Here is a 27,524-nt window from a genome sequence, read left to right as displayed (position 1 = left end):
AGAAAAACTTAAAATATCCAATAAAAACCAATTTTAAGGATCTATTTTATATTTTTTATTCTTTAAAAATATATTTATCTAATATAAAAATTTTCAGACTAAATTATCATTTTATTTAATAATTAAAAATTTTAAAACAAATAAAAATATACATTAATTAAAAATTATTAAATAATTTAATATATTTAATTAAATTATTATTTAATAATAATTAATTATTAATTTTACATCAATATAATTAGATGTGAATTTTTACTTAAAAATAAAAAAAAGTCTAAAGAACTAATAACTTTATTAAATTTTGATTAGTACATAACTAGCAAAAGAAAAATGAATAATCCCACATCGTTGGATGAAATCTCACATCATTAAAAATATTATTAATGACTATTTGATGACTACAAATCACAAAAATTACTGATTCTAAAAATAATTCACATTGACTTTGCCTAAATTAATAATAAGGCCACCGCACAGACAACAATGCAACAAAGCCCACTTTCTCACACACACACACTCTCTCTCTCTCTGTGCCAAGTTTAAACGACGCCGTTTTGAGGATCCCTATTTTTCCCTTCTTCTCTGTCTGTTTTTTCCCTGAAAGGGGAAAAAATAATTAAAACGGAGTATCAGAAATCATAAATAAATTCCAAATCAGTTTTATTTTTTCTTTTCTTTTCTTTTCTGCATCGTCGAACCTAATTGGAACAGAAAACAAAAGCGGATCTCAGCCTCTCAGGTGAATTTTTCTTCTCCTTTCTTCGCTGTATGCTCACAAAAGAAAAATTTTCAATCTTTTATTATTAATCTGCGCTTTGAAGATTTGAACTTCTTGTTATTCTGAGTCCGGGGGGTTTTATTCTTTTCTGGCGGGTGTATGATCAAGATTTGATTTTTATGATCTGATTGTGAAATTTCGTGGATTTTGATGTCTGGGGTCGTGAATTGATTTTCATTATTCGTAGCGCTGTAGTGAGAACAATGAGAAATTGAAGTACACAGAGAATCAAGGCGGATTTTCGCGTGGATCATGGTGTTTAGGTTTAATTATTTCAGTGACAGGACATTTAAGCTGTGGAATCAAACCAGAGGGTGATATGAGAATGGAAAACTCAACGGGAGAAAGAGTATTTTTACCTATACAGTGTGACTTAGGGTTGCAATTAGGGATTTAGGGTTGACATTAAATGATGGCATGAAATGTTTGAATAGCTTAGGCAGGGAATACGGATTTTAAGATTGTATAATGTATTAATAACTAGGATTAATCTGAGGAATGAATGAATTTTTTATTTCTACTGTTTGTTGGTTTGTGGTTACTGATGCATACAATTCTAGTGGCTTCATGGAACAATGGAATATACAGGAGTAGTCTCAGTGATTGTTCTCTTGGGATTATTTTTATGTTTTAGGATTCTTGCATAAGTAGGTTTAGTTCTTTGTAACTTTGCATGGAGGATTGTTTTCATGATTTTATGCATTGGGGCAGACATGTAAGAAGCTGGGGATTAGTATAATTCTAGTTGCTTTCTATCTAGCAAAATAAAAATCTAATGGCATTTTGCTTTTATCCCTTATAATCACTATTGGGCAACTCTCCTCTGTTGAGCTTAATTTTGCCGTTGAGTTTGGTCAATAATCTTCAGATAGTATGTTATCAAATCCATCCTGTTGGACCATCTACATTGACCAATTCTGGAAACTTCACTCATGGTATGTTAAGTCCTGGGGATGTGGATGGGTTAAGTCACAAATTGCTTAAGGATATGATAAGATAGCCTTTATAATCATTAGGAGAACCCTCTCCTTTTGAGCTAGCTTTTGTCATAATAACGTCAGCAATCCTTAGAAATACATATCATTATATGATCTGTAGGCTTGTGAATTGTGATAGTTCAAACCTTTGATGGTTACCAGCTAGTGGTGCTGATAAAAAAGATAAACTGATGCACTTTGAGTAGTGATGTTTGTGTTACCATCTTCGTGCTTTACATGGCACTCCTATCCCTCTCTCTCCTACACACACATTCATTTTGGAATTGATTTTTGTTAACTTTTGTAAACTATTTTGCAGAGATTGCATATATGACTTTCTATATTTCATATTCAATATATTGATTTATATATCTTCTTGATCAATGCTTAGCAGGAACATTCTTTATTGGATAATAAAGAGACAAAGTACTGTGTAAAGGCGTGCTCTTTATACTGCTTGAAGTTGTTGGATGGCAGAAAAGTCATGTATCAAGCGCCTTCAGAAGGAATACAGAGCTCTTTGTAAAGTATAGAATCTTTTGTTTTTTCAAAATTATGCTTTACTTTTTATTTTTATTCAAAGTTTATATGCTTACTTATTCTTTTGAATTAAAACTCTATACTTGTTTGTATCATTTTATTTGTTCCGTTTCACTTTTTTTTTCCCTTGTATTTTTTGCTTCTTGAATGGGTAATTTGATGTTCCAGCTTATAAAAGATAAAAGTTGAGCCATGAAAGAAGACATTTCCTTTGTATTTTTTATTTTATTTTATTTCTCCCCTTTGTAGAATGTTTGTGTAGCATACTGTGTTGCACGGTATCAAAAATTGACAATTTGACATGGCATTTCTTTATTCATTTTTGAAGAAAAAATGATGAACATTGATGGTATTATCAACTTGATTATGCTCAATTTCAACATTATATTTGCAGGAGCCAGTGTCCCATGTTGTAGCTCGCCCATCACCAAATGATATTCTTGAATGGCGTAAGTTTGCATCACTGTTAATTGCTCATATCATTGATGTGGTACTACTATGGTCAAAAAGAAGAAATTTTTTTTGTGTTGAACCTTTGTTTTGTTCATTTATCAATGTTGTAGATTCTCTGACCAAACAGGTCATAGACTCATAGTGAAGGTGCACAACAATATTACATTTGTTGCTAGGCTCACCCTCCTCATTACCATTAATATTGTCAAATAAAATGGAAAAGATTTGTCAGATGGTTAATTTTAATTTATTTCTTAGACTGGCCAATACTGATCTTATTCTAATGATGTTTCAGATTATGTGTTGGAGGGAAGCGAAGGAACACCTTTTGCAGGTTTGTCAATTTAGCAAATTGTGATTATTGCATTTCAACACGCCACTTTTTAGTTCTATTGGGATTGTTATTTCTAACATGTCCAAGGTTATGTATTGCTATCAATTCCTATTTATGTTTTCCTCCTCTTGTTAGGTGGATATTACTACGGAAAAATCAAGTTTCCTCCGGAATATCCATATAAGCCTCCTGGAATCAGGTGATCCTTCTTGCTACTGTATGGTTGTCAATTCTCATTTCCAAATGTGTTTTATCATGATATTGACTCAAATGTGTACTTTCTATATTGCAGCATGACTACACCTAATGGACGGTTCATGACGCAGAAAAAGATTTGTTTGTCTATGAGTGATTGTAAGTTCTTTTATCTGGTATAGCACAAGTCAGTTAATATTATGAGATACTGATTTTGATTTAATATTTCTGTGTTTTGCTGCTCCTGCTCCTGCTCTGCAGTTCATCCTGAAAGTTGGAATCCTATGTGGTCTGTTTCAAGGTCAGATTGATTTTAGTTATGATGTTTCGTTATGTGATTTGTTTTTTAATCTATTCATTTAGCTTTTGGATTGTGTTTATATGCTTTTACACAAGTAACCTGTATCTGAGACTGAGAGTAGTTGTAGATGTTGGTTACTTTTCTATACAGCTTTCTAATGGTCTATACTGAACTTTCTAATTTACGAATGCAGCATACTCACAGGGCTTCTTTCATTCATGGTGCGTGCCTTCTTTGTATTCTAATTAAATTCGTATTCCTTCCATTTCCTATCTTATTTCTTTGTTTGGAAGATAGTTGTCTTGGCTCACCAAATCAGAGTTATGGGGTTAAAAATGCAAGTTATAGCTTTAGTAGCTTGCAGTTGGTACCTTGCCATGTATAGAGACTTTCTTGCGGGTTTTTGATATCTGATGGACTTCATTCTTTCAGATGGACAACAGCCCAACCACCGGCAGTGTAAACACCACCACCGCCGAGAAGCAGCGTTTAGCAAAATCTTCCCTTTCTTTCAATTGCAAGAAGTAGGTCTATTGCATCATCTTTTCACAAGTCACCATAGAATTTAGCAAGGTCTCTACATTTTGTCTCCCATTTTCACCATTAACTCCTCTTGCTTCGATAACTTTCCATGCAGCGCAACATTCAGGAAAATGTTCCCCGAGTATGTGGAGAAGTACAACCAGGAGCAGCAGCTTTCCGAACAAGTTCCTCCCGAGCAGGCATCATCAGAGGCAGCGCCTAATGACACAAGTCCAAAGGCTCTTTTGGAGAAGAATTTGGATTCTACGGAAGAAGGAATGAAAAGAGTAGAACAGTTGAAGGTTGTAAAGAAAAACGGAAAGCAACCATTCCCAGCATGGATGATGTTATTACTATTCTCCATCTTTGGGGTTGTAATGGCATTACCATTGCTTCAGCTCTGATATCTTTATAGGTATACAAGGGTCTCTCTATAAAGGGTTCTCCTAAACTGGCTCCATAATATGTTCTTGCTTAGGGTTTTGTATAGGGAAATGATGATGGACATGGAGGCTGTGTCATATGTTTTTTTTGGATGATTTTCTCCTTTGTGTCTATGTTGCCAGTTTCATGGTACTTTTGGTAGTAAATGCTATAAGAAAGTTTCAAGCTTTGATACTCTTGTACCTCTTAAATCTGTTGAGGTTCAATCTTCTTGTAGTGTTGGTTGGTTGAACACTCTTACATGTGGTGTTATAAGTCTGATCTGCACTTTACATTTTGAAATGGTAAATTAAATATTTTTGGTCTAATAATTGCTCATGTAATTTTAAGTTTAGGCAATAATTAGGTCCTAAGAATTTAAACTTGTCAGTATAGTTATCAAACAAGTTATAAGGTATAAGGTTTATAAATGGTTTTTGCTCTCCTTAATTAATTTATTTATTTTTAATATACTTCATATAATGTTAAAAACACCAAAGATTTATATTCAAGTGGCAAACCCTTCTAAAGAAGACTTTTTAATACTCCAACCTGGATTATGGGTAAATTATATTCATTTTCTTTTAAAATTTGGTAAATTTTGGTAAAATTCAATTCAATTTCCCTTATCTTTAGTAACATAATTGTCCTGTCTTCAAATTTAACTAATACTAAACTACTAAAATGATGAATTCCATCAAATATGAAAATATCCATGTAATTTTTCCTATTAATTTATACAATGTGATATTCCGTTTTCACTATAATACAAATGTTATTAACTTGTACAACAATAGAGTATTAAAATTATTTGTATAATTTTAATTGTTATGAATTAAGAAAACCAATCTAAGAATAGTGAATTCAATTATTAAAAAAAGAAAAGCTCCTTAAGTACATTGAAGTTTCAAGGCTATATAAGTCAAAGTCAACTTTTCGTTTAATTTCATTTTCCTATTCTTCCCCTCTTCAACATTGTGAATGCTTTAACAGTGTAAACTATTGATTTTTTTTTAAGAAAAAAAAAAGTCCTTTTGAAAAATTTAAAAAAAGCTAACCGAAAGTGAAGTGGAGGCCATTATATATATGGCCCCATGAGAGAAAATAAATTGATTTACTATAATGATGTTACCTAACCTCCTCTCAAGGAAATAAGGATGCCAAGTTCCTTTCAAAAATTTAAATCTTCTCTCGAATTTGTTTGTTGATATTCAATTCTACCTTGAATGGTAAGTTTAATTATTTATAGTATATGATTAATCCTAATAATAATTGAGATAACTAAGAAGTCAATTTTTCTCAGTCAATATAACCATTTTATTTTTAAATTATATTAAATTTTAAATCCTTAATTTCCATAAATTCTAACTCTAAAACCTAAATTCTCTAAAGAAATAAGGTTAAAAAGAATTTTGCAATAAAATAATTAGTTAATACCAACCAATTAAAAATTAGTTCTCTCAATAAATTGTCATTTGTATCCATGAAAGATACAAACGCTGACAAATGTATCTATATAAGAATAAAACGACACTGGTACCCACGTGTGCCAAGAATACCCTAACGGATCAATTGTGTAACCAATGTCCGGGTACTCTTGGCACACGAAAGCCATCTTCCGTGGTTATAATTGTCGTTTTATTCTTATATGGGTACATTTGTCAGTATCTGTATCTTTTATGGGTACAAATTGGTAATTTATTCTTAGTTCTCTATATTTATTCATAATGATAAATAATGAGTAGTGTCTCCTTAAATCTTTACCATTTTCTTATTGGCATTATTAGCCTAACAGTTTGGTATGTTGGTGAATCTTGATTTTGTTGTACTAGGAAACATGTTATATATAAGACAATATATAATATCCATTCACATATTTATATAATATAATTGCACCTTCTAAATCACATGAATTTCTTAATATAATTGCACCACTATGAGTGTTTCTGTCATTTCTCCATAAACTGGCCTTGTGATTGTGATGTCTTGTTGAGGAGCTGTTGAACTTTGCTTTTTGTGATCAAAGATAGTAAATTTTCCAATCCCATGTGAATTAAATTTGCTGTATAAGTTAGAAGCTAATTTTATTTTATTTTATTTTATTTTTGAAGGACTACTACTTTCCACTATATGACATAATTCTTGTTAGGTAGGATGAGGAAGCATCACACTCAAGGAAGAGCTTTCTAGCCAAGTTGGCAACCATCAACCTTAGAAAATTTTTGAATTCATCTTTCTCTTGAAGTTCTTCTGATTCTGCTCAAGCTTTTTATTAGTTTTTTGTTTACAATGATGAACTCTGATGAATCACATCCAAGATATGAAGAAAATCATCACTATGATGACTATGGATTTTATCTACAAGAAGATTTTTCTCAGGTAACATATATATATATACATGCTTCATTCTTGGTTTAATTTTGCATATATATTAATGTATATGATTATGTAATTTTGCATATCTTGAAGATTCCGACAAATATGTTTTTAATTGATAAAGTAACTCGTAAAATTATCAAATTTTTAAGATAATCTGAAAATTGTTACGAGTGTAAACATCTAGATCTCTGGATCGAGTTTACCGTTTTATTTATTATTTAGGTGAACTTTTGAGTTAGATTATCATAATAAGCATGCCGCAAAATATTTTGGCATTTATTAGTATTTTTCTTAGGAGGTTTAATTTTGAGTAATATCATGAATAACATGTTTTCTAACTCCATATTATTTTGCTTTTGATTATATATAGTTCTTGGAGGAAGCAAGACAATATGGGAAGGAAGCAAAACTGAAGAGTTGTTCATCATCATTAGTGCACCCTGAAGAATCAAGAGGAAAATTCAAAGAGAATAAGAAGAACAAGAAGGGAAGGAAATCATGGAAGAATTCATTGGTTTCATGGTTGAAATCTGAGAATAAAAATAAAAGTACTAAGTCAAATGCTTATTATAGTAGTGAAAAGCATCATGGGCATGTTTCTGGTCCCATAACACAAAACAAAAATATTGATGAAAGGAAGCAATGGAGTTCAACATCTTATTATTCTGGCCCATTAACAAGTTTCTTTAAAGGCACAAAGAGAAAGGAGAGTGAGATACCTTATATGTCACTTCACCAAGGAAACCATGCTAATTCACATAACTATGGTCCCCTTTATTTGGTTACTTGAATGTTGTTCATGTATTAATAATATTATCACTATCATAGATTGCAAATTCCTACTTTTATTTTTATTTACATGATACTAAATTTAGTGGCAAATGCATTAGCATTGGGTGAATTTAGATAAGTTTGATAGCATATGTAATTGAATGAATAGTTTAATTAATTATGTTGTATTTGGCTTTGAATATGAGCTGCATATGGATTTGTTTATAAGAATACCAGAAATTCAAGAATAGGAAGATCATAAAAGTCATGTTATATATATGTTCTTTGTTTCAAAGTCCAGATTATTTTTGCTGCCAATTTTTTTCCTCTTAATTTTGTAAGTCTTATGAGTGCTCAAGCCCAAACAATTTAAGTAATTATAATTTATAAATATTATTCATCTTTATTCATACACTAACCAGAGAAGCTTTTTTTTCCATTAATGAATGAAATGTAAAATTCATGTTTCATCCAATAATAAAAAAGAATGTGTCAGCTTGATGTGCATACAAGAAAAAGAAAAAAAAAAAGACAAGAAACTTTTTTAAAAAAGTACAAGTAACTTTTTTCATTTGTTAAAAATGTTTATGGCTTCATTTCACGCTCACTATAATAACCAATTCTTGATTAGTGTTTCATTGTCTCTTCCCAACGATCATTTATAATATTTTTACATTTTTTAATGTAAAAGGTGAAAACTACTCAATCATATATAGGTTAAAATACTGATTAACAAAAAGAGTAATACTATTATAGGTATTTATAGATCAGAATATTCATAAATTCACAGTATTTATCCACTCTAATCTGTAAAGGAGCAAGTTTTTACATATTGAAGAACGTAAATGAGCGAGTAGTCTACCGATGTCATCAGAAGAGTTTAAGAATTGGATATATGATATGCAGTTGGTGAACTTACCTCTGAATGATAGGAAGTTCACGTGGTTCAGGGGTCGGTCTTGCAGTCGGATTGATAAGGTCCTGGTTAATATAGAGTGGGTTGAGAAATTTTCTGATGTTCGACTAAAAGGTGGACCTAGAGGGCTGTCAGAGTCAGAGTCAGACCACTGTTCGTTGATTGTGGAGGATAAAAGAATTGGTGGTGGCCCACGACCTTTTAAAAAGTTTGGATTCTTGGTTTACTCATAAGAGTTTTCTAAGAATGGTTAAAAATGAATGGAGAAATTTGGGAGATGTTTAGTTCACTAGTAAGTTGAAGGCTTTGACGGAGCTTCTACGACTATGGCACAAGAACAACTTTGAGGACATGGATAAGAGACTGCATACGCTTGAGGAGGAGATTAAGAAACTGGATAATATATTTAGTGACAGTGTTTATGATGGTACGACAGAGGCTAGAAGAAAGGAGTTGGTGAGTTTATGCGAGAAGTGGTATGTTAGGAAAGAGTTACACTGGAAGCAGATGTCACGGTCTCAACATGCTAAGTACATGGATAGAAATTCTAGATTTTTTTCATAACATTGCCTCGGCTAGAAGACGGAATAACAGGATTGATGCTCTGATGATTCATAGACGGGTAGTGCGGAATCAAACAAAAATAAAGGTTGCAATTAGAGGGTTTTATAAGGACCTGTATCAGCAAGAATTTGTTCCGAGGATTGGCTTTCGGGATGGGTTGGTGAGACAGATTGATGGAGCAGAGGCTGTGGCTTTGGAGGTGATGCCGTCTGTGGAGGAAATTCGGGAGGCAGTTTGGGAATGTGAATCTTCTAAAGCCCCGGGTAGTGATGGGTACAATTTAAACTTCATCAAACGATGTTGGGAGGATATTGGCCAGGAGTTCACTGCAGCAGTGATGGATTTCTTCCAAAGCGCTAAGCTACCAGCCGATGCGAATGTCACATGGGTGACACTAGCTCCGAAATTTGTGGGGGCTAAGGAAATCAAGGACTTTCGGCCGATTAGTATGGTGGGGTGTGTGTATAAGGTGATCTCCAAGGTCTTAGTGCGGAGAATGAGAACAGTGATGCCGGATTTGGTTGTCGGGACACAGAGTACTTTTGTCAAGGGTAGGAAGATACATGACGGCGCCCTCATTGCTTGTGAGACGGTACAATGGCTCAAGACGCGGAGAAAGAAAGAGGCAATCATAAAGCCAGACTTTCAAAAAGCCTATGACAGAGTTAGATAGAGCTTTGTGGATATTGTGCTTCAGAAGATGGGGTTCGGACAAAGGTGAAGGAATTGGGTGAAGGAGTATGTCAGTACGGCCTCTATGTCTGTCCTGGTGAATGGTTCACCATCCAAGGCGTTTAAAATGGAAAGGGGTTTAAGATAAGGGGATCCCCTCTCTCCTCTTTTGTTTGTGCTCGTGATTGATGTATTGCATAGAATGTTCGGAAAAGTCGTAAGGAACGGACGCATTGCTCCATTGCTGGTCGAGAGAGATCATATTGAATTGTCTTATCTCCAATTCGCAGATGATACTATCTTGTTTTGCCCCCCGGAGACAGAAACAATTGTGAATTACAAGAGGATGTTGCGTTGTTTTGAGTTGATGTATGGGCTGAGCATCAATTTTGATAAGTCGAATCTGATCCCAGTTAATTGCGAGCAGGAGTGGGTGGAGCATGTGTGTGGCCTTCTGGGGTGTAAGCAAGCGGCGTTACCTATTAGGTACCTCGATATCTCTTTAGGAGCAAATCTTCGGTTGGTGAAGACTTGGTAGCCTATCATAGACAAGGTGGAATCGAAGCTCAGCTTGTGGAAAGCAAAGGTCTTAAACAAAGCAGGTAAGCTAGTTCTCATCAAATCGCTTTTGAATAGCTTACCGATTTATTACCTTAGCCTATACAAGATGCCGAAGGCGGTCGCTAACAAGTTGATTGCACTTCAGAGAAGTTTTATGTGGTGTAAGGAGGATGGTAACTATGGTATGCCGCTAGTGAAGTGGGAAGTAGTCTAGGCTCCAAAAAAGGCTAGAGGCTTGGGAGTCGGAGATGCAGTGATCAGGAACATAGTGCTTTTGTTCAAATGTTGGTGGCGTTTCTCAAAGGAGGATTGCCCGTTGTGGAAGAAGGTTGTTTGTTCGTGTAATAATCTCAACCCTAATGCTATGCTATCTAGTCAGACTCTACCAGTGAAGGGGGTCCATGGAAAGACATCTGTCAGTTGAATATAGCAGAACAACAGGTGAAAGAAAAGCTTATTAGTGGCTTGGCGATGGAAGTAGGGAATGGAAGACAGACTCGGTTTTGGGAAGATAATTGGGTGCAAGGTGGTCTTCTGAAAGCAAGTTTTCCAAGGCTCTTCTCTATTTCAAACTAACAATGATCTGTGATAGGGGACAGTGGGTTCTGGGATGGGTTAGAGTGGATTTGATTGGAGGAGAGAGCTGTCCAATGGGAGTTGGAATTGGCTTATCAACTTCATGAGAGGTTAAGACCAGTGAAACTATCAACTGGTAGAGAGGATAATATTATGTGGAAGTTTGATAATAAAGGTATTTTTTCTACTAACTCTTTTATGCAGGTGTTGCAATCGAAGACTATTTCGGAAGAGATTATGAGCTATAGTTTCACTAGATCAATTTGGGGAGGACTTGTACCTTCGAGAATTGAGTTTTTTGGCTGGTTCGTTCTGATTAGCAGGGTAAATACTAAAGAAAGGTTGAGCAGACTAGGCGTGATTCATCAGAATGATAATATTTGTGCCCTGTGTAAAAAGGAGACGGAATCTGTTCATCATTTGTTTCTTGTATGTGAGTTTACGTGGCAGGTGTGGTGCGTTTGGCTAAGACATTTTGATAGACCGTGGGTGGTCCCAGGAACCATGAAAGGACTGTTTGAGAGTTGGATTGGCATGCTTAACAAAAAAGAGGAGCAGCGGGTGTTGTTGATTGGATTCTTTGCAGTGATTTGGAATATCTGGATGGAGAGAAATGATAGAATCTTCAACAAAAGAGAAGCAGGTGCTGAGGACATACAAAGAAGGACGTTTTTGAGCTACAAAGAGTGGTCTGGTATTGATCCTTTTGATTGTTGATGGCTTTGCCGGAGATGACCGAATTTGATCCTTTTGTGTTCTTTTGTGTGTTTCGTTTATACTTTTGCTCTACTGCTCTACTATAATGTGTTGAGCTTTCTTTGTTTCAAAAAAAAAATTCGATCCACATAATAATCGAATCCAATACGTATTTTAATTAGATCGGATTGCAGATATCACATCTATATCTACATATCCGATTCGCATATCCACACTAAATAATAAATAAATAAATAAATAAATAATATATATAATTTATGTTTTAGTTTAATTAATAATTTTATTCATATATATTGTATTATTTTATTTTTGTTATTTAAAAAAATTAATTTAATAATATTTTAAGAATAAACATATTTAAAAGAGTGAACGAGGAGTTTTATTTTTTTTTAAGAAATAAGTTTTTTTAATATATTTTCTATTTTACAAATATATTTGATATCTTATCTCCAATCCATAAATATATGAATTAGATCCAAGTCTAAAAATGTATTGGATTCAATCCGACGAGTTTAATGCAGATTAGATTGAGATTTTGACAATATCCGATCAAATTTGATCCGCAAACACCATTAAATATTATGATAGAGAGAGAAATTAGATAAAAAAATTGTTTCTTTTACAATAAAAAAATTAAAAGAATAAAAATTATAATGTTAATGCATACTTCTCTCAAAAAATTTGTTACAATCTTTATTTTTCTCCGAACTTAAATCTTCACTAATTCCCTTTCAATAAAGGAGAATGCATTAACAGAAAAACAAAAATTACATATTTGTTGGGAGGTGAAATTCCAAAAAGTAAGAATTATTGGTGATTTCCATGGATAATTGGATACGAAGACAAATAGAATTTAATAGAGCAAATTGTTTAAATTTCAAAAAGTGAATTCATCGTAGGAAATTTTTTTTTTTAAAAAACGAATTTGTCAGAAGCGAATCATCTTTTTTATTTTTTTTAAATTTATTAAAAAATACAATGCTCTAAAAGCGAATTCTGAACATTATATGAAAGTGTTAAACAACCAACAATTATAACATTCAAATACTTAATATATAAAGAGAAAGTGTAGTGTATAAAATATAATATAATATTAAAAAAAATTTAAATATATAAAAGACATAATATTTTAATTATTTTAATTGTTAAATTTTAATTAATATATATTATATATATTTTTTATAATTTAAATTAATAATTAAAATAATTAAAATATTAATATTTCTGATATATTTGAAACTCTTCCTATAATATTATGTATACTACTAATTTGTATACTATTAACATTAGCCAAATGATTGATAATGATCGATTGCAGTTGTACTTGTTCCTGCCACCATATTGGAAACATATATTAAACAAATTATTTGTCAACAAGACTTATTTGATGGGCTTGAAGGAGTTAAAGTAGACAATAGAGTGAAGGGCCACCTTATGAAATTATTATGTTTAAATAATAATTTAAAATGATAAATAATTAAATTAATTTCTAAAAGATTATTTATTCTTTAAATAGTTATTAAAAGATTTTTTTAATTAAATTTGTATTTTAAATATTTTAAACTAATTGTGTTAATCCTTTTGATATTTTTTTTATTTACAGCATCAAAATTTGTCAATGTGACACGTTAAGTAATATTATAATACACACGTAAGAGTTTTAATTGACTATTAATATGATAAGTTTATAAAATTAGATCAAATCAAAACTTAATTGAGAGAAGAATTTGAGGTTGATTTGATCTAGTTTTATAAACGTATCATTTTAGTCACTAATTAGAACTACTAGGTATGTATTGTGGTGTTACTTAATATGTGACATCAACAAATTTTGACGCCGTTAGTAATGAAAGTGACGAAAGGATTAAATGACTAGTTTAAAATATTAAACCATTCTTCTATTTTAGCTGATGACAATAATAAAGAAGTCTCACAAGCTAAGGTGGAAGAATAGTTTAATATAAAATCTTTGAAGGATGAATTTGATTAAAAAAATTTTTGGATACTAATTTAAAGAATGAGTGATGTTTCGAGAACTAATTTGACTATTTATTCCTTATAATTAAAATTCTGAAATCATTACATTAAATATTTTTTATTTAATCACTATCTCCTGTTAATAATAAATTTATTTGCACACAAATTTTAGAAACCATGCATACCTAGACACACTCATTTGTATTTTTTTTTCTTTTATAGAAAATTTAAAATTGAAAATTTCAACTATAAAATAAATATTTTTTAGTCAATATTAATTAATTATTCTAAAATTATCTTTATCCTAAATTCCAAATCTTAAATCCCAATTTTAAATCTTCAAAAAAAAGGATTAAAAAAATTTACAATAAAAATTTGACTAATTAAAAATTAGTTCTATATATTTATTCACTCTTTTAAATTAATAAGATAAAAGAGAAAGATGTTTCACTACTTTACTATATGAAGTAGTGGAGTAATGGTATTGAGTCAAGCTAACTGCAACAAAAAGATCACAATTAAACATATGAAAATTATTACAGAACTAGATATTACACCAGCTTTTCATTTTGCCTTCTTTTTACAACAGTTTCAATTGAGAAGTATCAGAATATGTACTGAAATAAATAATAATTGATATGAATAACATCAACAAACTCCTAATTCTATGCTTGTTCCACATCAAAAGAATTGGGAATACAAGGACTAGTTGACTTTTTGTCCCTACTTAGAAGCCTCTTGATTGACCTCAATCTTGCTACCATTGGTGATGATGATTTCATCTCATCATCATCTTCAGGAGTGACCTCATCATTTGGTATATCAATCACCAACACTCCATTATTGTTTCTTCCATTGCTGCTGCTACTAGTGCTACTATCACTTCCACTCTCACTGCTTGAAGAACATGAACCAGATGACGATGAGCAATGTGGATCCTCAGTAGTGTGTGAAAATTGTGTTTGATCACCCCAAACCAACACATGTGTGGGAAAATTTGAAGACTCATCATTGGTATTCACATCAGCAGAGTTTTCAGCTTCTGATGATGATTCACTGTTCTCTGTGACATTCTCTCGAACACTTGGAGTGCTATTATTTAGCTTAGAGAGTTTTTCAGTAACTAGTGTCCTACAAAGGGGACAAGTAGAATGTGATTGGAACCACATGTCAATGCAATCAACATGGAACCCATGATTGCAATGTGGCAAAGCTCTGAACTTTTCACCTTCAACAAGCTCAGATATGCAAACAGCACATTCTAAATCCTCTTTGAATTCATGGGGTTGGAACACCAACACAGGTATGGACTTAAGAACTGAAGGGTCAAGCCCAACATTTTGAGTTCCATGGAGGATAGCGTCTTCGGCCGAGGCGAATACAAGGTGGCGATGGCGGCGGTGGCGGCGACGACGGCGGATTTGTGGTGAAGGAATGGAGGTTTCTTGCTGAACACGCCACATTGAAAACTTGGAATAGAGATGAAGCATAAAGACAAAAACAAACACAAATGAGAGCAATACCACTACTGCGACCATGATCTTCCCAGAGATCACAATTGCATCAGAATTATTCAATATATTGCCTGAATCAGATTTTGTACTCATGATGAAAAAAATTGAAAATTGAAAATTGAAAAGTAGCTTCTTCACTTTTGTGCTATATATGTATGGTAAGTTCTGTTGAGAAGTGAAAAAGGTTTAAACTTCAGTTACAAGTTAGAAATTTGGCACAACCCCAGATGCAAAATCAGTTTAAAGTTTATGATTTTGCAGAAAAAAATGGTGAAAGGATGATGATAAGGGAAATGGTGATGGTGGGGGTGATTGGTGGTGAAGCAGAATGAAGAGGTTGAAGGCTTTTATATAAACACAATTAAGAATTAAATGAGGATTTGAAGGAAGGTTCAAAAGGCAATTAGAAGTAGAATGGGATAAGTAACAGCATATCAATCCAAATACTGGACTTGAGACTTGGACCGAAGAACAAACAAAGAGAAGAATGTGACAGTTTTGAAGTCCATGAAGCAAAAATGTTAACATATGATTGTTATTGAACACTTGTTTTTGAGATTCTATGTTGAACACTTGTATGAATATTCTACACCTTGGCTAATCTAGCTCATCTCCAAAAAAACAAATTAAATTAAAAAAATTCTTTAATTCTTTTTTTTTTAAAGTTATAGTCTCAATCAATTAATTACATTCTACTCATATATATTCTTTCTATTCAGATAACTTGACTTTAATAAATTTTTTTATTCCATATGCATTATTGAACCACCTATAAGAGAACAAAGTTTTGAAGTTAAAATGATTTTGGACTAAAATATAGTTTATTGTAGTGGCAGATATTTAACGGAATTTTTAATAACTAGTTATGATATATAATTTGGGTTGATTAAATGGTTAATAATTCACTCATTCTTTTAATTAAGTGTCAAGAATTCAAATTTTGTCTTATACATATAATAATTTATTAGCCTACGATAAATTATTAAATTGAGTTTAGATCCACAACAAACTAATCTTTAATCTACTAGACTGAGAAATGCCATGAAAAATAATATATATAATCTTTAATATTAAAATGGAATTTTTTTCTAAAAAAATAATGAATTAATTAACTTATACTTCTAATTATAAGCTTAAAAAATATTGCTTATCATATGCATGGAGGTTTGATAGTATTGAGAGAAAGAAAAGAAATTAAAACAAGCCAAAAAATTGTATGGGGTTGTCTTGTAAGAAAACAAAGAGAAAAAGAGGATGTGGCAAGAATTATAAAACTCAAAGAACAAACACTTAGAAAAATATCATAACAATATCACAACCAATTAACCAATACAATATCCACAAAGTAGTCAATTTTTTTTTATTAAATATTTGGAGGGACATGGCCCTAGCTCATTGACTCTTCAAAATTTCACCATGGATACTATTTACTTCAAAAGTTTTTTGTTTGTTTTGTGTTCATTTTTCTAATTAAAAAGAAAGGTGGCATAAGATTTTCAAACACCTTTATTCCTATTTTGGACCATATATACCTAGACAAGTTAGGACATCTTTCTTTGTTTGAAACAATTATCCAAAGGTTTGCTCTTAGTGTTAAACCTTTGGTGATTAAAGACATGTTTCCTCCTTTTTTCTTCACCTTCTTTGACCCGTCTAATTATTTTTTTCTCCCCCTTTTTTGGGTACAAGATGAATGATTTATCAAAAATGTTATTCATATATTAAAATTAGTTACTAAAATCAGTTATTAATGTATTTATGTATAAATACATATGTGATTTAATTTATTTTCAATATATATTTATATTTTAATATATATTTTATACTGATAACTAACTTTAGTGGCTAATTTTAATATACACGTAGTATTTAACCATATAGAAAAAGATGTGCAAGCTAATTTTGTAATAAGCTCAATTTATTGTTTTCTTTTAAATAATTATAGCTACATTATGCCTAATTTAATCGACTTTTAAACTTAAACTCTCTTAAAATTGACCCCTTAATTACTTTTAGGTAGTGTTTACTATTATCCATCATTGCATGTAGAAAAGAAAACATTAAACCAAAATAAAGATTTATTTATTATAAATGAATGTATGTGACTGCTGGCTTAATTACACTGACAACGAAGAGTTTCTAAAATAATGATGAACAGTTATTCAAGCCTCATCTTATTATGATAAGGGATTGAATATAATTAAAGATGTAGGTAGATATATAGTATTGACTTGTATGCTTATTATTTAATTTTTTTAAAGAATATAATTTTAATGGATTAATAATATAAAAATGTTTTATATAAATATCTAATAGTATATTATCACATCACTAATTTTTAAATTTATTATTTAAAATATATAAATACATAAATTTAATTGAATAAATCTGTAACACTATTTATATTAACTAATGATATGTGGCCAGTAAAATTTAACTTTTTTTGGTTAGTATTTGTCTAACAAAAATTATTTTATAATAAATTTTAAATTATAAATTTTAATAATATAAAAAAATATATTGATTAATATTGGAAGCAACGCGCCGTATGACTCGAGTACGGTGTCAAAGCAAGAGCCGCTGCATCGGTGCCCGAATGTAGTGTTAAATGAGCAAGGGTTCTCGCGTTTTCGTGAACGGACGAGGGTAAATAAGCTAGTTCACAAAATAAAAGGTAAAGGTCGAAACGACAGAAGGTTGAGATTTGGGACATGGAACATAGGCACTCTAACAGGAAAGTCCATGGAGGTGGTAGACACCATGACAAGGAGGAAGATTAACATTATGTGCCTACAAGAAACGAAATGGGTTGGTGCAAAGGATAGGGAGTTGGATACTTCTGGTTTCAAACTTTGGTATATAGGAAAAGTGAAGAATAGGAATGGGGTTGGAATAATTGTGGATAAGCAGTGGAAGAAGGACGTAGTGGATGTTAAGAGGGTAGGAGATCGGATCATCTCTATCAAACTTGTGGTGGAGGGAGGTGCTTTCCATGTGATTAGCGCCTATGCACCGCAAGTGGGTTCAGACGAACAATACAAGATTAGGTTTTGGGAGGATCTAGAGAGTTTGGTTCAAGGCATACCTTTGGGAGACAAGATTTTCTTAGGAGGAGATTTAAATGGCCATGTTGGAGAGAAGTGACTGGATATGGGAGTATTCACGGAGGCCATGGTTTCGGGGTGATCAATGCCGAGGGTAAAACTATTTTGGACTTTTCCTCAACCTTTGATCTTCTCATCGCAAATACATGTTTTAAAAAGAGAGACGAACATCTTATAACCTATAAGAGTGGCATGACAAGCTCTCAAATCGACTTCTTCTTGTTGAGGAGAGTCGACCGAAAATTTTGCATTAATTGTAAAATTATTCCGGGAGAGAGTTTGACAACACAACATAGGGTGCTCGTCATGGATTTTCGCGTTGAGCAAAAGTTGAGGAAAAGACATCATACGAAGAACCCAAGGACGAGGTGGTGGCGGATGAAAGGTGAGGAACAAAAAAGTTTCCTAAGACGGGTAGGAGAAGAGGCAAAGTGGGATGGGAATGGAAGCGCGGAAGAGATGTGGAGGGAGATGGCAGAAGTTATTAGAAGAACAGCGAAAGAAAGTTTTGGTGAATCTAAAGGAATAGGACCAAGAGACAAGGAGTCCTGGTGGTGGAATGCGAGTATACAAGAAAAGATAAAGATAAAAAGGGAATGCTTTAAAGAGTGGTCTTTATGCCGCAATGCAGATAACTGGGAAAAATATAAGGCGGCTAAGAAAGAGACAAAAGTGGCTGTAAGTGAAGCAAGAACAAGAGCATATGAGGGTCTCTACCAGTCTTTGGGCACGAAAGAAGGGAAAAAAGGTATATATAGAATCGCAAAGAGCCGGGAAAGAAGAACGAGAGATTTGGATCAGGTTAAGTGCATAAAGGATAAGGATGGAGAGGTGTTGGCTCAAGAGGAGAAGATTAATGAAAGGTGGAAGAGCTACTTCTACGAGTTATTTAATGAGGGACAAAAGACTCTTCCGAGCATTGGTCGATTATGTACAAGGGAAGAAGATCAAAACTTTGACTACTATCGAAGGATTCGAGATTTCGAGGTAAAAGAAGCTCTAAAGCAGATGAAAAATGGCAGGGTAGTAGGACTTGATAATATCCCGATCGAGGTTTGGAAGGGTCTTGGAGAAAAAGGCATCAACTAGTTAACCAAGCTTTTTAATGAGATTTTAGGGTCAAAGAAGATGCCCGATGAGTGGAGAAAAAGAACCTTGGTACCTATCTACAAGAATAAGGGGGATATACAAAGTTGCGGAAACTATAGAGGAATTAAGCTTATGAGTCATACTATGAAGTTACGGGAAAGAGTGATAGAACGGAGGTTGAGAAAAGAGAACAAGTAACAGAGAACCAATTTGGATTTATGCCAGGCAGATCTACCACTGAAGCGATATACCTATTAAGAAGGATGATGGAGAGGTATCATAGTAATAAAAGGGATCTACATATGGTGTTTATTGATTTGGAAAAAGCGTATGATAGGGTACCAAGGGAGGTCTTATGGAAGGTTTTAGAAAAGAGGAGAGTAAGGATCGCATATATTCAGACAATTAAAGACATGTATGATGGGGCCACAACTAGTGTGAAGACTCAAGGTGGTGCGACAGAGGAATTTCCTATTGGTATAGGATTACACCAGGGATCATTCTTAAGTCCATACCTTTTCACATTAGTCTTGGAAGTACTCACAGAGCACATCCAAGAGCCTGTGCCATGGTGCATGCTTTTTGCCGATGATATCGTCCTTATGGGAGAGTCAAGAGAAGACCTAAATAAGAAGTTGGAGTTATGGAGAGAAGCTTTAGAAGTGTATGGCCGTAGCAAGACGAAATATATGGAATGTAAGTTCCATCTGAGAAGGGAAAACCCCAATATAGAGGTGAAGATTGGAGAAAACATCCTACAAAAAGTTAAAAGTTTTAAGTATCTTGGGTGCATCATACAGGATAATGGAGAAATTGAACAGGATGTAAATCATAGGATCCAAGCAGGTTGATCAAAATGGCGGAGTGCATCTGGTTTTATATGCGACAAAAAAGTGCCTTTAAAACTTAAAGGTAAATTCTATCGCACCGCTATAAGACCGGCTATGCTGTATGGTACGGAGTGTTGGGCGGCTAAAGGGGAGCACAAACATAAGCTGAGTGTGGCAGAGATGAAGATGTTGAGATGGATGAGTGGTCATACGCGATTGGATAAAATAAGGAATGAAGATATAAGGGAGAGAGTTGGAGTAGCACCCATTGTGGAAAAGATGGTCGAATCGCGTCTTAGGTGGTTTAGACATGTGAGAAGAAGACCGATAGAACATCCAGTCAGAAGGGTGGATGAGATGGAAGATGGACAAAGGGCGAAAGGCAGAGAAAGACCTAAGAAGACCATCCATGAGGTGGTCAAACGAGATCTACATGTAAACGGTCTCTCTGTAGACATGATACATGATAGAGCACAATGACGTCGTTTGATTCATATAGCCGACCCCATTTAGTGGGACAAGACTTTGTTGTTGTTGTTGTATTATTTTTTTAATATTTTTTATTTATATTATATGAATATATCAAAAATAAAATCTTATTTAAAAATTTAAAATAATTTTTCATTGATATAAAATTATTAATAAATGTATGCATTTACGTTTGTGTGTCATCTTCAATTATATAAAACTCGCCACTCTGATTCGTTCAACCACCAGAACAATAATCAACCAGCAAGAAAGAACCATCTTCTCATTATTATTATTATTATTTGTTCATCTATTTGGGTATCAACGTTTTCGTAGCTGTGAAAGGCGCAAACATTGTTTGCTGTTTGAGGGTATGTTTTTTAAATTTAACAGTATATACCCATTTTGGTTTTCAAAAAATTTCAGATTGGACACTTTAGTTCTCAATTAAAATTAATTATTCGATTGGTTCTTAATAATTAATTTTGTCAGTCACTTAGGTCCTTTATTCCGTTACTAATGGAGGACAAAATAGTCCCTGACAACTCTAACAGGGGACAAAATGGTCCCTGACAACTCTAACAAGAAACAAAATGATCATTGACTACTTTATTCGAAAACGACACTGTTCTTCCCCAATTTTTATCATATCTTAGCATAACCCTAATATTCATACTTTCCTTCTTCACCTTCACATTCTTCTTTTCTATCTTTTCTTCCTCCTCTTTAGCTCCAAGATTAAGCCATGGTGTAATTGTCACACGTATCGCACTTACCTCAACATGTCATGGACCACACACTTTCTAAATCTTTGTGACTGGTACATCCACCTTCTCTGCACTTCACCCACCAAAAACATCCACTTCCACGTCTTCGATAACATCACCTCTAACCCCAACACGTCCACGACATCCTCAAGACCAAGTTCCACAACTACTCCAAGGGCACGCCTTTCTCCACTATCTGACAAGCAATATATATTGTTGGACATTAGAACATCATGAGAAGATTCTCCTTCGACATCATATGCAAATTCTCATTTGAAATAGACACCGAGTGCTTCCTTCCTTCTTTTCCAGAGTCCAAGTTGGCAGACAGTTTCGACCTCGCATCCAAGCTATCGGTACAACGAGTAATGTCATTGTTGCCACTCATATGAAAACTGAAGTGATTCCTAAACATTGGTTCGGAGAAGAAGCTGAAGGAAGCGATCAGAGTGGTGGACAATGTGGTCATGGAGATGATAGGACAGAGGAGGAGGGAGATGGCAACGACGATAACGGGTCTTAATAAACCAAACTTGCTGTCTAGATTCAGAGGATCCATCGAAAACGATAACTAGTTGAGAGATATAGACATTAGTTTCCTGAGTATGAATTTTTTGAGAACAAGTTGAGGATTTTTTTTCTTGTGAACATTAAATTTATAGAGTGTGCATTGTGTAGTTTGAAGTTATAGTGTTAGACTGCTAGTGTTATGCGAGATATAATGGAAATTGGGAGAGAACAATGTCGTTTACGAACAAAGGAGATCAGGGACTATTTTATCCTCCGTTAGAGTTAACGGAGTAAAGGATTTAAGTGACTGACGGAATTAATTGTTAGGGACCAATCGAGTAATTAATTTTAGTTGGAAACTAAAGTGTCCAATCTAAAATTCTTTGAGAACCAAAATTAGTATATACTCTAAATTTAATTTTAATGTCCTGTCAATGTCAAATAATTTTATATATATATTTAATTATATAATGCTACATTAATATAAATAAATATTTTTTACATTGAATGATCATCTAAAATAACGGATGTGATTACAAGAAAAAGTAGTACATTAAAATTTTCTTCTTTTTTTAGAGAGGTTCTTTATCTTCTGAATCTTTACCAAAGTTTTTGGCTTTTTCTTAATCTTCTTCTCAATTCGGAGGGCTTTAACCAGTGGTAGATCTTAATTCAGAAAAGGGGTGGCTATGCCCCCAAACTTTTATTAAAAAAATTAGTAATACTTTTTCAAAAAATAAAAAATAGTTCAGTTGGCTCAAATATTTTGTTATGACTTAAAATACCAAAGTTTAATCTTCGCCTCTTGCTTTTATTGCATAATAATTTTTAGTTTTAAACATTCAAAACATATTGGATTTGAACTGAATTGACTGTATTCGCATTTCACAGCTCTCTATTCAATAAGCAACAGTCCTTCTACTTTTGAGTTCAAATATAAAAAATTAGGTATTTTTTATTTATGTAATTTAATATTATTTTATATTTTACTGTTTATTTAATTTAATTTTTTATATGATAAAAATATTAGAATATTCAATAAATATTGATATTATTGTATTTATATAAATTGATAAAAAAATTCAATAAATATTATAAATTTTAATATTTATTTTTCTAATTTTTTGTACATATTTTATCGGATATATATTTAAATTTTTATATAAAATAGTCATAAAAAATCAAAGAGTTGATGATGCATTTTTTAATAAGAAGGCTAATATTCAAGAAGAAAAACATATAACTTTTACAATATCAACACCTGTAGATAGTTCTTCTACTTTAATGAATCACGAAGAAAGTAAAATACAACCTTCAAAAGTTTAAAGAATTACATCTGTTGAGTTTGACCTTAATTCTTTAGAACGATATCCTGAAAAATGGCTTCAAATTTGACAATATTACCCAAATCAGAGAGATGAGGTTAGACGAACTTATCTTAAATGGGATTCATATCAAAAGTATCTTGATAAATATCTTCTATCCGTCCTCCCAAAATTTCGTTTCAAGCTCCCCACTGGCTTTAACTCGATTTCATTTTGATTTTTTATTTAATTTTTTTATATGAAAAATTAATTCAGTGTCTTTCCCTTTTGATCAGGTGATGGAGTTATTGAGTGCAAATAGTTTTTTCCCTTGAATAAAACGAGGTCGTTTAGTGAGCAGAAAACAACCGGCCACATCTTAAAACCCGGATCGGTTCATGTGGTTACCGGTTCGGCCAACTATCGGTTTTTTGTCAGCCAAATTTTTATGACAACCAAATCAGCTAGAAGATTGGTTTTTGGTTAATCTAATCGAACCGGACGGTTCGGTTTGATTTTCGAAACCATGGTTAAAAATCCATGATGGAACTGGAAACATTATCCAAATCCTGGTTGTTTTTCCATTTGTGGCTCATGTGTTCCAACAGCAACATCAACTAGTTGCTTCCTTCTTTGAGTTCTTTCCTTCCTTCATTCATTTTGATTCTGAATCCTCACTCCTCAACACAACACTCTCTCACAACAACAGAGAAGAACAGAATAGAACATACATATATCAATATCATATAACTGAGTTTGGGATATGATGTTGTTTCCATACCAACAAGTTTTGCACTCTCACTGAGATATGCCTTTGCTTGGTACACACTAACTCACTTCTCCCTTTCTTTATTTACTCTCATCTTATGTTATATATGCTTCAATTATAACTATGTATCTTTATTTCTGTGTCAGGAACATAATATGCATAGATATAGTTTGAATTGTATTAGACATAATCTATTTATGTGTGCCTTACTGTGTTTCAAGATAAGATAATATACAATATATAATATGAAACTCCTTGTTATCTTTATAAGGTAAACTCATACCTAGGGATATACTTGTGTTTAAGAATTTTAGTTGTTTTAATAGTTTTAGTCATTAATTTCAATCATAAAATATAATACATGGTTGAGATTAAAACAACTGCAACACCCGGAACACTTGACATGTTTCCTGTAAGGTTAATTGCTATGCCCTGCATACGCATTATAAAACATTTTACACAATCGCCCAACTATATCCCTTCTTTTGGAACAAAATAGTTATTATTTTTACTGACGTGGCATTATGATTGGATACACTTGTAAAACTTTTATACGTCGATGATACGAGTTAAATCAATAGTATATTTTATTCATTTATTTAGTTTTATTTTGATTTTGTGAGCAGAAGTTGGAAATGCACACCCTTCCTTTCACCATCCAAATCCTTTGAGTTCACAGAAGGTTCAAATACCATGTCATGGCAAACAGTCATCAGTTTCATTTGCCTTTGGTCTTGGGCAGTGTGTTCCTTGTTCTTGGAAATACTTGGACAACAAACTTAATCATAACAGTGTGAAATTCAATGTGATTAAAGCAGTTGCTGCTACCCTTGAAGAACCAAAGAGTTCTTTGGCTCCAAAGGGAAACGAATGGTATGGTCTAAATCCTAGTAATCCACCGAAGGTTCCACTTGAACCTATGAACCAATCTTCTAATGAAGATGATGATTCAGAAGAAATTGATGAAAGGGAGAAGTTGAGGAGAATGAGGATTTCAAAAGCAAATAAAGGAATAGCACCATGGAACAAAGGGAGGAAGCACAGTGCTGGTAACTAGCTAGATTCCTTCAAGCTCCATTCTTGGGCTGCAATTGGTAATTATTTTAGAATAGAAAACCAGACACACGGAGATGGAGATTGAGACAAGAAATAAAAGTTGTGTCTCCTATGTTTGTGTATTTCTATCCTAAGACGATTACCAAATCAGGCCCTTATGTCATTGTTTTGTTGTGCTTTAAAATTGGCTCAAATGTTAAATATGTGACCAGAAACTTTGCGGAAAATCAAAGAGAGAACAAGGCTTGCAATGCAGAATCCTAAGGTGATGTCATGTAAGAATATTTTTTATGCCTTTACAATACAAAGTTCACAATATGAATTCTAATTTGGCATGGAACCATGAAACATGCAATGTAAAGTCACTTTCTAATAGTTCAATTTCATGTGGATAACATATTCATGGAACTGTGGTAAGAAAGTTTTAACAAAACTTTAGCAATGCAGATCAAATTGAAGTTGATTAATAGTTCGCATCCGCAGACGTAAGTTGGTTAAATAGTTTTTAGTTGATTACATTTTTTACCTATAGAATTTTTCTGGACTCAGTCTTTTTTATCAAATTCCCAGTATCGAAACAAGAGAGAAGATTGGTGCTGCAGTGAAAATGACATGGGCAAGGAAGCGTGAAAGGAGGGTGGTGCAGGAAACTTGCTGTCTCGAGTGGCAGAATTCGATTGCAGAAGCTTCTAAACAAGGCTATGGTGGTCAGGAAGAGCTGCAGTGGGACTCCTATGAAGTATTGGATGAACAGCTGAAGCTGGAGTGGATGGCGAGTGTCGAGAAAAGGAAAAGAATGCCGAGGCCACAAGGTAGCAAAAGGGCTCCCAAGACTCCTGAACAAAGGAGGAAAATTGCAGAAGCTATCTATGCAAAATGGTCTGATCCTGTAAGTGTATATGTTAATGCCTTCAAGTTTCATTGTTTGTGGATTTTACTTGTGTCGCAAGCAAAGATTTATTAGTTATTCGACTATATATTAGTTGCTCTTTGCAAAATCTTGAAAATAGAAAATACTGAAAATGAAAACAAGAAACGAAAACAAAACTCGAATTGGCCTTTAGATTTTCGGCTTTTAACTTTTGAGCATGTGATTAGAATAGAAGTTACTATCAACTGTGATCATGAGTCCTTACCATCTGATTTTTCGTTGAATCAGGGATATCGCAAAAGAGTTTGCAATGCTATGACCAAGGATCATGGCGCTGAAGGATCCGAAACGAAACCAAGAAGGCGGCCAAGTGGTGGTTCACAAAGGAGGAAACCTACAATGAAAAAAGATACTAAAATTGTTAAGCAGGTTCTGTCAAAGAAAAGCAATGCACCTCCCTATAAAGATCCTTTGGTGAGTTCAAATCTGGCAATGATAAAGAGCATTAGAGCTCAGAGAGGTGTTACTGAAACTAAACAAGCCAATGCCATTGAACAAGCAAGGTAACAAATTGCTCTTTCCTAACCTTTAACATTAATCAATCTATGGCAGAATATTATCTAAAAATTAATTACTTCATCCAATTCAGATATCTGTTAAGAGTAATGTTAGGAAACCAACTTTTTTCAACCAAAATCAGCCAATTTTTTTAAAATTATTTTCTTTATCTTAAATTCTATATCCTAAATCTTAGACCCTCGACCCTGAATTATTAACCTAAACATGAAAATTGGCAAACTAAAAGTTGGTTCCTTCTACTTTCTCTATCGATTATTTTAAAAAAAAATGATACATTTATAACGAAACACTCTACTTCTATGTTATGTAACTGTGACAGATTGTTGATTGCTGAAGCTGAGAAGGCGGCGAAGGCACTCGAGATTGCAGCAACGAAGAGTCCCATTGCTCAAGCTTCTCTCAGGGAAAGTAGAAGGCTTATAGCCGAAGCAATCGAATCGCTGGAATCAATACATAAGCGAGGGACAATAAGCAATGCTGTTTCTGTTGCTATGACACAAACAAACAAGGAACAAGATGAAGAGTTTGAAGTTCTGAACCAACCATTCATGGTCCCATTAAATGGACACAAAACACTATCATTAAGTGATAACAAGAAGTTGGTTAATGGTAGTTCAGAACTTCCTCTAACAAGTTCCAATGGGTATGCTTCATATGATGCTAGTTTTAGCAGGAAGATAGAGGAAGCAACAAGTTCATCATATGAAGAGAAGGAAGCAGAACCAAGAAGAGCTATTGTAACAAGAAAATGGATTTGTGGAAGGCTTGTTGAAGTAGCTGAATAGATAAAACAGTAGAGAGTTGTTAGAGAGGAACCTTAGCTTAGGTAGCTCAAAGTACAAACATCTTTATGTTTGGTAAGTTAAAAGGATAGTATATGTGTACTTTATATTTTTCAAAGTTAGTTTGTGTCTATTAAAATAAAAAAATATATAATTTTGTATATTAATAAATATATATATTTTTATATTAATTTTTTAAATATAATTATTATTAGTTATGTTTAT

At 33.1% G+C, this 27,524-nt stretch overlaps 3 protein-coding genes and 1 long non-coding RNA gene across 6 annotated transcripts; 3 read left to right on the top strand and 1 right to left on the bottom strand.

Annotated features, from left to right (window-relative positions):
• Positions 1-480: 480 nt before the first annotated feature.
• Positions 481-4,855, top strand: LOC112735040 (ubiquitin-conjugating enzyme E2 34). 2 transcript variants are annotated; one of them, XM_025784622.3, is made up of 10 exons: positions 481-739; positions 2,147-2,282; positions 2,690-2,744; positions 3,044-3,082; positions 3,218-3,281; positions 3,375-3,436; positions 3,539-3,578; positions 3,772-3,799; positions 4,011-4,102; positions 4,216-4,855. In XM_025784622.3, the coding sequence occupies exons 2-10, from the start codon at positions 2,226-2,228 to the stop codon at positions 4,502-4,504; spliced, it is 726 nt and encodes a 241-aa protein (XP_025640407.1). In that variant the 5' UTR covers positions 481-739; positions 2,147-2,225; the 3' UTR covers positions 4,505-4,855. The 2 variants fall into 2 exon arrangements, with proteins under 2 accessions (XP_025640407.1, XP_025640403.1); XM_025784618.3 differs by having other exon boundaries at positions 486-739; positions 2,150-2,282.
• Positions 4,856-6,323: 1,468 nt separating this feature from the next.
• Positions 6,324-7,968, top strand: LOC112735022 (uncharacterized). Of its 2 annotated transcripts, XR_011867127.1 has the most exons (3): positions 6,344-6,552; positions 6,673-6,902; positions 7,273-7,968. It is a non-coding gene; the product is annotated as an uncharacterized lncRNA (long non-coding RNA). The 2 variants fall into 2 exon arrangements; XR_011867126.1 differs by having other exon boundaries at positions 6,324-6,902.
• A 6,249-nt stretch (positions 7,969-14,217) lies between these two features.
• Positions 14,218-15,695, bottom strand: LOC112718041 (RING-H2 finger protein ATL60-like). Its single transcript, XM_025769952.3, has one exon. The coding sequence runs from the start codon at positions 15,261-15,263 to the stop codon at positions 14,322-14,324; it is 942 nt and encodes a 313-aa protein (XP_025625737.1). The 5' UTR covers positions 15,264-15,695; the 3' UTR covers positions 14,218-14,321.
• Positions 15,696-23,801: 8,106 nt separating this feature from the next.
• Positions 23,802-27,470, top strand: LOC112735018 (uncharacterized). The gene is made up of 7 exons (XM_025784581.2): positions 23,802-24,063; positions 24,638-25,060; positions 25,280-25,332; positions 25,515-25,552; positions 25,638-25,956; positions 26,227-26,501; positions 26,837-27,470. Exons 1-7 carry the CDS (start codon positions 24,051-24,053, stop codon positions 27,300-27,302), a joined length of 1,587 nt encoding a protein of 528 aa, XP_025640366.1. The 5' UTR covers positions 23,802-24,050; the 3' UTR covers positions 27,303-27,470.
• Positions 27,471-27,524: the final 54 nt, after the last annotated feature.

The sequence above is a fragment of the Arachis hypogaea genome, chromosome 2 (genome assembly GCF_003086295.3).
Source record: "Arachis hypogaea cultivar Tifrunner chromosome 2, arahy.Tifrunner.gnm2.J5K5, whole genome shotgun sequence".
Lineage (NCBI taxonomy): Eukaryota > Viridiplantae > Streptophyta > Magnoliopsida > Fabales > Fabaceae > Arachis > Arachis hypogaea.
This window is presented reverse-complemented; position numbering and strand designations above follow the sequence as displayed.

What these genes read in the sequence shown, in the direction of transcription:
- LOC112735018 (XM_025784581.2), top strand. An exon ending in TTGCAATGCAGAATCCTAAG is followed by an intron (nt 25,333 to 25,514) that starts GTGATGTCATGT and finishes TTAGCAATGCAG; the next exon opens with ATCAAATTGAAGTTGATTAA. An exon ending in ATGCAAAATGGTCTGATCCT is followed by an intron (nt 25,957 to 26,226) that starts GTAAGTGTATAT and finishes TCGTTGAATCAG; the next exon opens with GGATATCGCAAAAGAGTTTG.
- LOC112718041 (XM_025769952.3), bottom strand. Translation starts at nt 15,263, where the DNA reads ATGAGTACAAAATCTGATTCAGGCAATATATTGAATAATTCTGATGCA.
- LOC112735040 (XM_025784622.3), top strand. Translation starts at nt 2,226, where the DNA reads ATGGCAGAAAAGTCATGTATCAAGCGCCTTCAGAAGGAATACAGAGCT. An exon ending in TATAAGCCTCCTGGAATCAG is followed by an intron (nt 3,282 to 3,374) that starts GTGATCCTTCTT and finishes TCTATATTGCAG; the next exon opens with CATGACTACACCTAATGGAC. An exon ending in CTTTCTTTCAATTGCAAGAA is followed by an intron (nt 4,103 to 4,215) that starts GTAGGTCTATTG and finishes CTTTCCATGCAG; the next exon opens with CGCAACATTCAGGAAAATGT.